Source organism: Corvus hawaiiensis, chromosome 2 (assembly GCF_020740725.1).
Source record: "Corvus hawaiiensis isolate bCorHaw1 chromosome 2, bCorHaw1.pri.cur, whole genome shotgun sequence".
Lineage (NCBI taxonomy): Eukaryota > Metazoa > Chordata > Aves > Passeriformes > Corvidae > Corvus > Corvus hawaiiensis.
The window spans coordinates 58,771,245-58,785,831 of NC_063214.1; the positions used below are offsets into that span (position 1 = coordinate 58,771,245).

Sequence of the window (14,587 nt, forward strand, 5' to 3'; positions counted from 1 at the left end):
TTTAGGTATACAGAATACTTTCATAAGCAACCTAAGATTTTGCTTGTGCCAGATGAATACACAGTTAACCTATTTCTTCATCGGAGCACAGTGAGGGCAGAATGGAATTTAAAACACAGAGTTAGCTAATCTTGTTTCGGATATGTTTGTTTGCACACTCATTAAGGCCAAAAATCCCATTAACTCCACTGAAATAACAATTAAAACCAACCCTTCATTCTTTAAGATACGCACTTCTACAAGCTTCTCTACTTGAACGTCCATCCTCCTAACAGAAGTAGTGATGTACCAGGAGATTGACAGGTTTCAAAATAATTTCAGCTACCTGACAGAAAAGAAAGGCAGCATTAGACTTGTGGCACCATCACGAATGTGTATTTACATTGCAACATGAAGGAAAAAAGCTTCCCTGGTACTTTCAGTGGAAAAAAAAGTGACAAACTATAAATAGCCTTGCACAATTAATAACTGATCTCTGTCAGGTGGTTAGTAAGAAAGATGGAAACATATACCTATGGACATAATTGTAAAATACTAATATCAAAATTGGATTCATCCTGAAAAGGACCCTAGATGAAGTGAAAGACTTGCAGAGAAGGAAAACAAAAAGAGATTGGGACTAATCCCTAAGAATTAATATCTTCACTGTTTTAAGGCAACATCTTTCCACAGCAGAAACTGTAAATACAATTAGAAGTCGAAACTATTTCTGTCCCCATGGAGGGAAAAAAATAGCCCATCTGCTAAGTAAATAATAAAATAAAACAAAGAGCCCTAAAAGCTAACTCCAAAAGATCTCACAGCAAGTTTGACACATTTTTCTTTTGCTCACCACTATACATGTGCAAAAGGAGGTCTCAAATAAGATTTAGAAGGCTAAAGAGCAAAGCTTCCTCCCCAGATAAGCACGCACAATACAGCCAGTCAAAAACTAATACCTCAAAATTATTTTGCCATTTCTATCAATTACATACATGAAATAGACCAAAGAGGCAAAAGAGATTTTATTTGATAAAAACCCTACACATTTAAAACACTACTAAATACTTTTAATTTATTGTTTAGGTTCTAAAAATTTAAATTCAGTTCAAAGTAAAAAAAACCCAAACCACCAAAACCAAAAAAAACCCCCCACAACAAAACAACCCAACACCCAAACAACAAATGACTGTGTTTAGAAGTATACTAGATATTCTTTCACACAGACACAAAAGAAAACAAATCCAGAATTAAGACATTTGTTTACCTTCTCCTTCACACTGCTCTATAAAGTTATGAGGATCTTCCTAATTTGGGGAATTTTTTGCAGATCAGATTTGAACAAGGTTTATGGAAGAGAGTTTAACTTACCCTTACCACATCATGATGATCTTAAGTATTACACATTTTACAGCTAAATAACATCTGTATTTCTAACAGGACAGGACTGACTGAAACACTTTCTGATTCTTCTAAGCTAGCACAAACATCAAGAGAATCAAGTCAGATACAACAAAACTTTGTTTACAAGTTTGGTTTCACAGCCACATTTTAAAATCTTTTCTAGCACGTAACAAACTGTGTTGTCCAAATAAATGTTTTCATACCCAAAAGCTTCTCTGTCTGTAGAAGTTATTAGCTACTAAATATAAACCAGTATAAAAATATAAAAATTTTAACTTTCCTAATATTTACAGGTTTATTCCAAAACAGCTAAGTGCTAGCTGAAAGACTGAAACTATAATTTTAGAGTTACTCGGATATGGGAGAAAGATTTTTGTATTTGCAATAAAGAAAAATAAATCATCAAGCTGGTTCTGTCTCCAGAATATCTTGGCTCTCAAAGCCATCCTTCAGTACCTAGGACTATCAGTCTCCTGAAGGGGAAAAGAAAAAAGGTTACATTTTTAAATCTGGACTGAGGCTAAGAAACCAAACTACATTAAACATTTGTGTCATGTGTGAAGTTGTGGGATAAGCCCACATGAGAACTGGCACTCTGTTCTCTCCATAGGTTAGCACTGTCCACAGCCATAAAGGCAAGAAAACCAAAGGAACCAGACTGAATTTCAGTGTAAATGGGGATTTTGAATCATTTTCTCTCCCCAGCCACCCACCAGCTCACTCTGAAGGGGAAAGGAACTGAATGGGTTACTTGGTTTCTTCCTCTAAAAGAAGATAGTTATGCTTTGTAAATTTACAAATTTTTCCAGAATGCGTGAAATCTGGGACAAATTTTCCAACCAAGTTAAAAGCCTCTGAATACATATATAACCAGAATGCTAATAGATCTACCACTAAACATATCATAACAAACAAACAAAAAAGCAATCCTTCAGCAACAAAGCTGATTCCTAGCCTGGCATACATATTAAAACACCAAAAAATGTGGGGAAGTAAGATGTGAAGGAGAAAGTGTAGGGGGGAAGGAAGCTAGAACATGCTACATTAATTTTAGTCATTGCTAATATTAAATATTTAGCATGAAGAAATAAGAGTATGTTACATTACAACTGTGGTTAAAGCACACTTAAATGTAACTGTATAGTAAGAGACTGTTCCTGTACAACAAGAAAGATTACAAGTTGGAGCAAAACAATATTACTAGAAGCAGAGTTCTGTTTTCCCCTCATTCTGGAATGGTTTTGGGGGATGTGTGTGTTTTTTGGGGTTATGGGGAGTTTTGGGTTTTTTTCCTACAAACAAACTTCCTAAAAAGGAAGAGGGTAAAGTGTTCCAAAATATTTGCTTGGATCTTTAAAACTGTAATTTGAAGACAATCACATCACAAACCATTTCTACACCAGCAGAAACAATACTATTTTCTGAGATGTTTTACTAGGGAAGAGAAGAGTTTCAAGCTTGGGATTTTTTTTTGGTTTTGTTTATTATTAGTCTTAAAACATCTATATTTAGCATTATATAGTTATAGGTGCTGAGTCAGTAGCAAAAGATTGTCAACAATCACAAATAATGGAAAGACTTCACCAATATCATATTTCTAAATGCACTACTAATACACATCAACATGAAAAAAAAAAAAAAAGACAGCAGTGGTTTGTCAAAAAATACTGCAACTGAAATTAGCTCAGCAGTACTCGTGAGAAGATTTTTACCCAAAAGGACAAAGGTAGATTAATTTTTGAGTATTTTTCAAATTTAGGAAAACATCGTAGCTAATAATCTTGGCCATTCTGACTTCAGAAAATTTTAGAACACTGAACCTGTTAAGAAGGTGGTACAGCCAAGCTCTTTGTAAGATGTACACTGTATCTTTAACAGTCTGTCTGCAACAAGATTATAAAAGGGTGTATTTCTAGAAAAGGGCGAATATAATACCACACAACTTCCAGGCAGAGCCACATTTATGCTCTGTCATTAGGGCACGTACTCAGAACAATTACATTTTTCTCCACTAATAGCTCCAATCAAGATGTTAATTAGTGACATGCTTTATCTCATAACCCATTTCAAAAGCCTAAGCGCTTTGACTTACTGTTGCTCGCATCCTTTTATTTCTCTCATTCAACTGGTGCTACCACAGTGACAAAGGATGAAGGAAGATTCAACAGTCACCACTCCGGCAGCTCCAATCTGTTCCATTCACTTAATACTGAGGCAATCTTCGGTGATGTGTTGAACACTGCCCCCCCCCCCCCCCCCCCCCCCCGTTAACAAGGCACCTTAACCTGAACGCCACGCAGGAAGATCTCCCTTTACCTTCCTCTATAGCTGTGCATCCACCAAGCATGTGGAGGCAGGATGTGAAAGGTAGGATCAATTAACAATATAGTCAGCAATACCTACCTCAAGCCTTCCTTCCTATCAAATTAGCCAACGTACAGTGAGCTTCCTGCTGTACATGAATGTATCATGTCACCATAGCAACTAAATCAACAAATAGCTGCTGCAGCATCTGCTTCTGGATCATCTAACGTCAGTCAACAGAAGGTTCGGGTTTAAGAGAACAAAGCTTCCAAATATATGCCGTTTTATAACTGCATTTTTAATTTAGCCTCCTGACTCCCAGATAGCATATACTAACTCAGAGTGAACCAACTTCTGACTTTATAATCTGGGATCCAATTTATGCCTTCATTTTGCAAGTAAGACAGAAAGAAGGGAGGGGAAAAAATACTTTGGAAAAGAATAAAAAGAAACAGCAAAGAAACAATCAGCTGGATTCTAATGCACTCTCTCAAATACGGTGCTACTTTATATCATGCATTTACTAAGACACATGAAAAGAAAGAAGTATGTTTCTGAACTTCACTTTATAATTTACATATGTCTGCCCTAAATAATACTGTAGACAGAAATACCTTTCATTAAATATTAATATTAAAGACATTTCAGATAGATGACAAAGATGGCTTCCCTCTGTTACAGTCTCCAGAGCTCACCTGAAAACATCCAGTATTGTTTTCTGGCAATCTCACATCTGTGGTTTTTAATCCCAACAACAGCTGGGGACCACTGGCACACCCTCATCTGAAGAAAGACAGTTACACAGGGCAAAACACACATCCCTCTCTTCTCTTGTCAGAAATTACTTCAAATACCACTTATGCATCACTGGTTTAAGTTCTAATCCATACGCAGACAAGACACAGGAAACTGCTTTGAAATTGTTTAGGTATTCAGAATGCAACAACATGAGATTACAGATTAAATGTTGTCTAAGATAATAAAAAATTCTGACATTACTAACATCTAATGTCTTCAAAGGTAATAACTAAGTGTACAAACACACACACACTTTTATGTAAAAGGACTCAAAGCTACAGCCTACTTATAACAAAAAAAAGTAACTTTCCACTCTTTTAACTTCAAGTCACATTTGTAACATTTGATCAGCATGAAATTATTTACCAAGTAAAAACTTCCTAGGCAAAAAGAATCAGTTATTCATATCCAGTATAATTTTATTATTAAAAACACCTACTTTTGGTTTCAAAGCAGATGGTTTCCCACCCATCTTTTGTTACAAGATTTTTTTGTTACAAGGAAAATCATTACATCTATGTTGGCTCCACAGAGTGTGGTCCAGTGAACAAGGAAAACTAGATGCAGACTCAAGATACTAACACTACTGTGGCTCCCACATGGACTTACTGTGATTTGTGGATTTGTCACCTCACCTATTCCAGAGTTCCCATTTGTAGGACTAGTCCAACAGTATTTTTAAGTTCCTACATGCTTCTGATCAAAGAATACAGCAAGACTTGAGTGTTGTTATTCATTAGCAGCACAGAAACTGCCAGATGGAATCACATCTGTGGTTGAGCTAAGGTGATGTCAGTTACGAACACAGCACAAATTGTTTTTCCATTGATGGTGTGTTCAAAATCTGCTGCTTATATCATAACAAGGCTAATGAGGCTATGAACTACTCTTTTCCATAATCAAGCCCACTATAACTTAAAAAAACATTTTAAATGGAAAAATACAAAAGATCTATGTAACAGGTATTACAGAGAGTACATGACTATTAAATAGGAACACCTGACATCGGTACTAAAGGCTAAATTAAAACAGTACCTTAAATTGTTTTAAATTGCCAACGGCTTATGAATTTCATGGTCATGAAGTGCTACTTCCAAGTACTTCTTTCTTAAAATCATCTTTCAAAAGATCTTTCTGTCTCCCATCATCTTTTAAACTTAAGAAAAGCTTCCTCTTTTCACATGCACATTGGCTACTAACCAATAAAGAGTTTTGAAAACTTTATGTTAAGCTTTGTACTGCACCAATTCATAGCAGACTCAGCACACAACATTTCTGTTATCTATATAGGAAAAGAAATGTTAGAATTTTCTTTTTTTCCTCAAATTATCTTCTGGTTTTAGTATCAACGATAGACAAAAACAGGCTTCTCATCATTATTTATAGAAGCATCCTATAGACTTCGATCTTTGTCCAAATAACATGATGCAACACTCTTAAACACCAAAGTTCTACATCTTCTATTTTCCACCACATTTATTTGAGCAAATTCCAGTTTACAGGTTTCCAATGACTACAGAATTCTCTACTCTAGCATCTGCTAGTACTGACTATGAGGATCTAACTGCTCTAGATATGGAGTTCAAAACTTTCTTCATGAAGAATAGTTAAGATATGGGTAGTAAAGGTCATTAACAAATCTTGTGTTTCAGGACCAGAAAGGAAATCCATACAGAATTAATTGTTACATAATATGTTGCAATAGCAATTTACATGCTTGGGATTTTGAAAAAAACAAATACAATCCAAACTATTTCAGCTTACATGGACAGTAGCTGAATGTTTGGAAAAAGCGAGCAAAAGAAGCCTTCTTTTCAGTGACATGCTCCTAAGGCCTGTATTTTCAGAGGACAGACCAAGCAACTCTGCATCATTTTTCTAAAAGACAGCTGACAGATAATAAAATCAGCATTTCATCTTTTAACCATTGCTACAAGTCAGCATCACTGATTGTGCTAAGACGACAGAATATCCCTAGAAGCAACTGGAAACAAGGAGATTGGAAAGATGATGAGATTGTTCATCGGCACTGGCATTCAAAAACCATAGATCTCAATAAACTTTCATTGCTTTTTGTAGAAAGGCAGCTTGGGAAGATCCAAGAACTGGTGATTTTTTTCCCTAGAAAACAAATTTATTTATGAAAAGTTTTAAAAATTTTTACTGTACTTGTGTTTCTCCCCCTTCTCTTCATGAGGAAGATGATCAGCTGAAACAGCTGACCACTGAGAAAAAGTGCAGGCGAAGATGATTTCTAGTCTTGTTTTGTAAAAATACAAAGCTTTCTGAGAAGAACCAGTAAAAGTTAAATGTTGAAATCTGCATTGAATGTCACTGATAAATGTTCAAGGCTTGTTAGAGTCCGCAGATAACAGTGCCCATCAGTGTACATTCCACAAGTCTGTCTCATTCTTTAGTATTAAGAAATACTTACAATCTTGATCTACCTGCTTCTTCGTTTGTCTCCTCTCTTTTGCATTCTCAGTTCTCACAGCTTGCCTAAGTAAAGTTTTATTTGCTTAATTTACAGCAAACCCAATCTGCTTCATTAGCATTGACACAGTCTGTGGCTGGCAGATAGTGCACAGAAAATTTGCTACTTAAAATAATACCACTACTGTATCTTTAAATCAGCTAAAGTATAAACACAATGATAACAGCAGTGTTTCAAGGAATCTGGATAATGCAACAGACAAACATTTGGGCTTCAAAGTTTAAAGCTAATCCATGTTTACATGGAATTAGAAGGAAGCAGTGTTAGGGGCAGTCACTGAACTCTGGAACCTTCTGAGGCATCTGGTCATGGCCAGTGGTTAGACATACCAACCTCTAAAAAAAAACCTGGAAGACTTCAATCAGATCACTCTCATTTCATGATTTGTTGTTTGAAGTCTGCAGAAATTCAGTTTCTCATCCAGTTTTGCTAAGCAAAAGTGGATGAGAAACAGCTCACACTGCACAGCAAACGGGTAGCAAGGGCTAGCTAAGGTTCCAGCTAGTACTTCACAGGGGCTAGTCCCCTCAGCAGGCATCCTCCCTGATCAATCTGCCAGTTTGCAACAGTCCAAATGTATTATGGCCTAGAAGAGAATTTTATATTTCCCAACGTTGCTTCTGACAGCTCAGATTCCTGTTTGCTGATATAGCAAGTTAAAAGCCCATAATATTTAAGACTGATAGATGTGTTTAACCTTTTTACCCTAAATAGTGCATAAAAGGAAATGCCAAAGGAAGAACAGTGTTTTCTAGTTATTCAAAAGAGCATTTAATTAAAAAAAAAAATCAAATGTTAAAAATTTCAGCATCACTTCTAAAGTAGCCTTTTTTACCCTGAAAAAGTACCAGTTTTGTGTAAATCTGGGCATCATTGTATATCAAAACACTGTGACAACACAAACTTGAGCCCGAAGAGAAATTAAAAGATACATCTCAACTAGATCAGATTGGAAAGACTTAATCAGTAATGGACCAGGGGCTTGGTGGAAGAAATCTCTACAATCCCAATCCTCTCCTATGTATTTTCTCCTCTACTTAAAGAGAATGGGAGAAAAAATAAAGCCAAGGGCTATTTTTTACTATAGTGTGTAAACTATAGTCTATCTGTTTGTGGAGAATGTCATTCTGCCTGCTCTATAAAGTGTATAATTCTATAATTAACATGCAAAGGGTTAATGGACTTTACTCAAGTATGGCAAAGTCTCAGTCTGCAGGGAATAGAATATGACAGACTATTTTAGTTGGAAGGGACCTATGATGATCATCTAGTCCAACTGCCTGACTAATTGAGGGCTGACCAAGTTGTTGTTAAGGGCATTGTCCAAATGCCTCTTAAAATGCTGACAGGTTTGGGACTTTGGCCACAACTCTAGAAATCCTGTTCCAGCATTTGACCACCCTCTCAGTAAAGAAACGCTTCCCAGGGAAAAACAGTTTTCAGCTAGCAGAGTATGTACCTCAGATAACTTATTTGCCAAGTGTATAATTCTCACGTATTTTAAGAGAGGAGTTTCTGTAACTAAAAATATGACTTTGCAAAGTAGTTACATTTTTGTCACAACTTACAGAGAGACTACAATAACTGTCTTTTGAGGAAACACAGCTAAGCACTTTGTAGGTCTTGGGAGTCTGGCATTCAGGTCATGGCTTACTCAGCATTAAGCATCCCCTGGCACAGAGAAGGGGAAAGATGGGGACATGCCTGAGTCCAGGACACTGCTTAGGCATAACTATACCCTTCCAAACCTTATTAATAGATGAGCACACAGACTCAGGAACCAGACCCATTTGCAACAGACTGCACAGGAGAACTGAGCTACCTCAATACTTATAGGTCCAGGCAATTTGCAGCTACTCACCTTATAAAAAAAGAGAGAGAGAAAAAAAGTACAGATCTTTAGTCACCTTCGTACACCATGAAAGGGATCATCTTCTGGACATGCTTATTTCTCCCCATTGACTGTATTAGCAACCTACAGTGACTAACTGACTTGAAATTCAGTTTTCATGTGTCATCAAATTCTCCCAAATGTCAGTTTCTGAACAGATTAATTCAACAGGGGTTGAATGCCTCAAGTATCTTGGGAGGAATCTACTGTATCAGAGACCAAATTAATCTAGGATTCATATCATGCACATGAAAACAGATATTTTAGAGAGAAAGGAGGATTACTGAAAAGTTTTATGAGGATGCTTCACTCCATGAATTTTCATACCAAATAGAAGTAGAAAAGGCTATGAACTACACAGCCTTCACTCTTGTTCCTACATTTATTTTCAAACAGAAAATATTAAAATAAACATATCTGAATGGTAGTATAAATCGTGAAATAAATCTGGAGCTGCTTTCTGCTCACTAAAAGCAGCATAGTATTCATACATTACTATACATCAAAGAATTTTGAATCCTCACTTTCTGCTGAGGATGATGGCTTCTTCTATGAAATTTAAAGCAAGTTTTCAATGCATCTGCTATCAAGGACACAGTTTAAATAAATTAGAAAAAATTCTGACCTCTAAAGCAAAAAAACCCCAATTTACGCTTAACTAAGAAAAAACTTCACCCTTCCTAAGAAAAAAATATTATTAAATGAGATAGAGGAAGGATCTACCAACCCTGAGTCAGCAAAACTCACATATTTTTAGCTTTTCTTTCTGATGCTATTTTTTAAAAAAATCATAGCCAACAACCAGTTTAAAACTTCCATGGAAAAGATGTTTTTGTATACGGACTGTCTCATATAAATTTGATTATGTATTTTCCAGTGATGGTTGCAACACAAAAGTGCTAATCAGTCCTGGGGAAAAATACAGCTTGGTAATGAGCTTCCATAAGCTGGCACTGAAGCATTGCATGCCTGAGAGTTCCAATGGTTCCAGTGAACACACTTGTGCTGTGCTTCAATGCTATGAAGTCACTGAAGAATGGAAGAATAATTGTCAACTAAAACAAACTTCAATGAACCTCCAAAATGAGAAGTTAGATGTATCTGCTAATTCAACAGAGCCAAAGGGGAAGTATACAAAAAAAAAAAAAAAAAAAAAAAGGGCGAAAAAAAAATCAGCCAAAAAGGACAGAAGCAGCCATGCACATACTCTGTGTTCTGTGAAATCAAAGCACAGATAAAAGAAAGGAAAACAGCACAATATGGAAAGTGAGAACAGTTATAACACTGTATGTTGTTAAACAATTTCTAACACAGATTTTTTTTTTCTTGTAGAGGAAAAGATCATGAAACATATTGCAGTTCTAAGCTTGATTTTCAGCAGCAAGGCAAAACCAAAGCAAGCTGGAACTTGATAATGTACCATATGGTTTTCAGAAGCAGAAGTGCCAGAACAAAAACTGAGGAAACTAATTTAGCAATCTAGTCTAGATTTTTATTTTCCAACACCATATTCACCATTGTATTTCTGCTGTAAGCCACATATGTAAACAATCTGAAAGCTGTAAAAGGGGATTACTTCATTTGTTTTATAGCCATCTATTACTCTGCTGACTGAAGATACCCTCCTATGACAACAGGTTAATAATAACAGCTTTTATATCACAGGTTTAAATATTTAAAGAAGAAATTGGTTTTAGGAATATTAATTTGTGGATTTGATGTTAAATATCTATTTAAACCCACATACAATATACACACACACTACACATATATACACACAGAGTGGGATTTCTGGAAAACCCACCAAGCATCTAAACTTCTCAATGAAATTTGGAGGATAACCAACCATCCTCCCAAGCTAGAAGTGTTACTTTAACCCTATACCTTGCCAAGAAATAAAGTCAGCTAAAGGTCAAACACTATGTCCCATTCGCCAGAGAAAAGGAAATGGTTGACGGGTACTGGGCTACTTATGTTTTCTGGTAATAAAGAACACATAGGTGATCTAGGAATGTCTCACTTTGCAACTGCTACCTTTAGTGGGAAGGTGCTGTGAGGGTCTAGAACTCCAGGGCTGCTCCATACTCGTGTCAGCAATATACTAATTTGTTTTGGAAAAGCACTGGGTGCTGTAGCAACTTCCCAAAACAATTTAACATCAGTGCGTTAAAGTACTTTGAACTCTTGCCTCCTCTTTTCCTCTCCTTCCACCAAATCAGGACTCACATTATCAAGCACATCCTTCCTGTCCAGCCTCAGCAATAATCACTAAAGCATCACTGCACTAGTTAACCTTATGTGAAAAACCCTCAAGCACTTCTGTCCTTATACCATGCGTTCCCAGTTTCACTTGGTTTCTATCAACTACTATAGACCTACTCCATTCTCAATCTACAACTTTACCATCAAGACATAAGAAGTACATTATACCCTCATGCTGAGCACAGTGACAGGAAGGTGTAAAAGCAATACTTCTGTGCTTAACAGAGGAGCAGCCAGCAGGCTTGGTCTTTGCTTTTTCTCTTCACTGGTTTCACCTATGAAACTAATCCCTTTTTCTGTGGGACACAGAACTAGGCAATCTTCCACAACAGCCCTGAGTGACATAAAAATATCCACACAGTTTAAGTTCCCCATGTTTTCTGACTGAACACTCACACATTCCTCTAACTTTGTGGACTGTTTTGTTTTAAAACATGGTGGAAAGTTACAGCTTTAACCTGATCAGACACTTCCGCTATTTGAAGCATATGACCTTTCCTCTTAACATGTTCAAATATTTGTACTGCTATTTCACATTTACACTGCTAGCAGAACTTCAAGTATTTGAAACAGATTATCTTGAAGATATGAACTGTTCCAGAAAAGTATTGAATAGTCTGTATCCATCTGGTAACTCAGTTATGCAGTATAAACAATCTAAGTCACCATAAATACAAGAGTTAATTCTGGTAAAATGCAAGAAGGGGTAAATTGATTTTTAAAATTCTCAGATGTTTTACATCTGAACAAAAACTTGCAAGTTTAGTATACAGTTAGCTAGTCTAAAAAATACCAACATAGAAGCAAAATAGTTAAATAATGAATTTTCTACTGGTTTTCAATAACTTTTCAGTCAGGACTGACTAAAACTAATTAGTTCAGCTACAGATCAACTTACACACCATGAATATAGAAGAAAATATCCATTTCTTTACGTGTACAAAACCGCTCTGAATTTTGATTGCAGGAACACAAATTTTGTCAGCTCTACAGGTTAAGTTAAAGTTTATGCAATCCAACACCAATGCTGTTACGAAAGGAACTGGAGAAGTACTTTTCATATATCAAGGAAGTAATCCCTACAAAATGTGTGTACTGTAGCTAAGTAAAAAGCTACAGTCTACAGTACTACTCTGTACTAATTACGGAAAAATTAGTAACTCCATCACAAAGATAGAAGTCTTCTCCCTTTTTATAGTTTCTAAGTTACAAGGGAAAATAAAGGAATACAATGAACTAATATTCAAGTTTAAAATATTTTTCAAAAAAATATGAAAAAGGTGCAACGCTACAGTGTTTTGTACTTGAATACATCATATTTTCAAGTGCAGTATCTACCTCTTTCATGAGTACCATATAAAACAAACATAAATGATTTTAAGACTGTCATAAATAAATAAGCAACTGCCTGACCTTTTTGAGGCCCAAGTCTTAACTGGGCAACCTTGACAGAGAACACAGTCCCTGCAATTCTGCACTTCCCATATTTCAGACACACAAAGTATTTTCTACCTACTGATGGCTTTTAAATCACCAGATGCAAAAAGGGTTTCCATTAAAGTTTCCTGCCACTGAACAAATTCACTCACTGACTCTTCATGAATCTTGTACCAGATGTGAAGGAAGGACAGAGAATTAAAGTTGCAACTTTCACTCGACATTGTGAAACACGGAACAGGAGACAACACTGTGGTATATAACCACCAGTTATCATGAAATGGGGAAAGAAAATTACTTGCCTTATTGATGACCAATGAAAATTCTCTTTTTAAAAATACATGTGATTACTACCAGTTCCACTTTAGACAGTAGTTGTAATGAGCTGCCTTTTGTTTTTAATAAAAAAGGACAGTAACAGCATATATGTTGTTTTTCCATAAGAAGATTAACACAACCCCCCCCCCCCCGATTCATTTCTTTGAAGAAATACTTTGCTTGTTTTCCAGTTTTAATCTTATTTGGCAGGAGAAAGAGACAAAGTTTTAAGAAAACGTATATCCAAAAGAACATTTAAACTCATACCTGACTCAAAATCTTGCATGATTACAGTGTAAGCTTGACAGTACAGCCTGGCAGTCTTATTTTTATGGAGGGCAGAACAAGTAACTCGGTTTCAACTATGTTTGAAAGGTCATGGTAAAAAGGGGAAGTTCCCAAGGACTAGAAGAAAGCAAATGTCAGTGCAGTCTTCGAAAAAGGGCAAGAAGGAGGATCCAGGGAGCTAGAAGCTGGTCAAGATCACCTTCAGATCTGGGAAGATGAGTGAACAAAGCTTCCTATAAGGCATTTTCAAATGCATTAAAGACAAAAAGGTGATTTGGGGTCGTCAGTATGGATTCACAAAGGGTAAATCATGCCAGACAAACCTGGATGGTATTCTACAGTGAAATTACTAGCTTGGTGAATGAGGGGAGAGCATAGCTAATGTTTATCATGACTTTAGCAAGGCTTTTGACACTCCTTTGAATAACACAGAAACTGATGAAGCACAGAGCATAGGCACCAAGGTAGACTGAAAACTGGACCAAGTGCCAGTCTTGAAGTACTGTGATCAGCAGTGCAAAGAAGCACTCCTCCTAGCAGGAGGCCATCCTCTGGTCACCTACTGCAGTGGCTGACACTGGGGCAGACAAGGACTACAATCTTCTTTAAAGACCTGGATGATGGGACAAAGTGCATCATGAACAAGTGACACAAATCTGAGTGGAGCAGCTGATGCACTAGATGGTTGCACGGCCTTTGAGAAATACAAATTCTAGAAGTGTCCAGGCAGACACTACCATACACAAGCAAGTCCCACCATTCAAGCTACCCAGTTGTAAGCAACTATCAGTCTGGAGATCACAGTTATTAGCACATGTTGTGCCTGAGCTACTATATTCTACCATAGGGAAAGGTTTATTCACCTTAATAAGATCATCCAGTAATATAAATATATAACTTCCAAACTAAGACACAATCATGGCTTGACAACTCGGCAGCTGTTTGGTCCCATTCTCCCACGAAGTTCTTTCACAACACAGGTCTCCTGCTTCATATTTCTTACAAATCTCATCTCTGCACCAGTTCTGCCTTCACCTCAATCTCTAATATATGTGTATGCCCAAAGCTGCACAAATATATTCCAGATGAAGGATTACTATCTTTTACACTGTCAACATGTCAGTGATGCTGTTGGAAGGAAAAAAAAATATATACTGAAGTTTCCTTACCTGTTGTGCTCCATCCCCACTAACAATAGGGGAAGTCAGAAGAGGGATTTCACTACTTATAATTGAAGTGGTATCCAGTAACGGTGGATGTTCTGCCATCATTGATGGTACACTAATTCACAAGATCACCTGCAAAGAAAAGTTACTCAGATGGTTAAACTATATAAATATTTCAGAATAATTATCCTTAAAACCTGCCTCACTTTAGAAATAGCAACAACAAAAGAAGATTATGAAATTAGA

General features: G+C 36.5%; 1 protein-coding gene across 8 annotated transcripts in view; it reads right to left on the bottom strand.

Annotated features, from left to right (window-relative positions):
* Positions 1-14,587, bottom strand: part of FNDC3A (fibronectin type III domain containing 3A) — a 112,634-nt gene that overhangs the window by 80,531 nt on the left and 17,516 nt on the right. For 3 of the 8 annotated variants that reach the window (XM_048295262.1, XM_048295260.1, XM_048295263.1), the window contains exon 2: positions 14,345-14,473. In XM_048295262.1, coding sequence (XP_048151219.1) covers positions 14,345-14,446 — 102 coding nt within the window. In that variant the 5' untranslated portion in view covers positions 14,447-14,473. Of the gene's footprint in view, positions 1-234; positions 326-3,475; positions 3,582-14,344; positions 14,474-14,587 lie in introns of those variants that run through there. The other 5 variants (XM_048295264.1, XM_048295268.1, XM_048295265.1 and 2 more) reach the window with 5 other exon arrangements.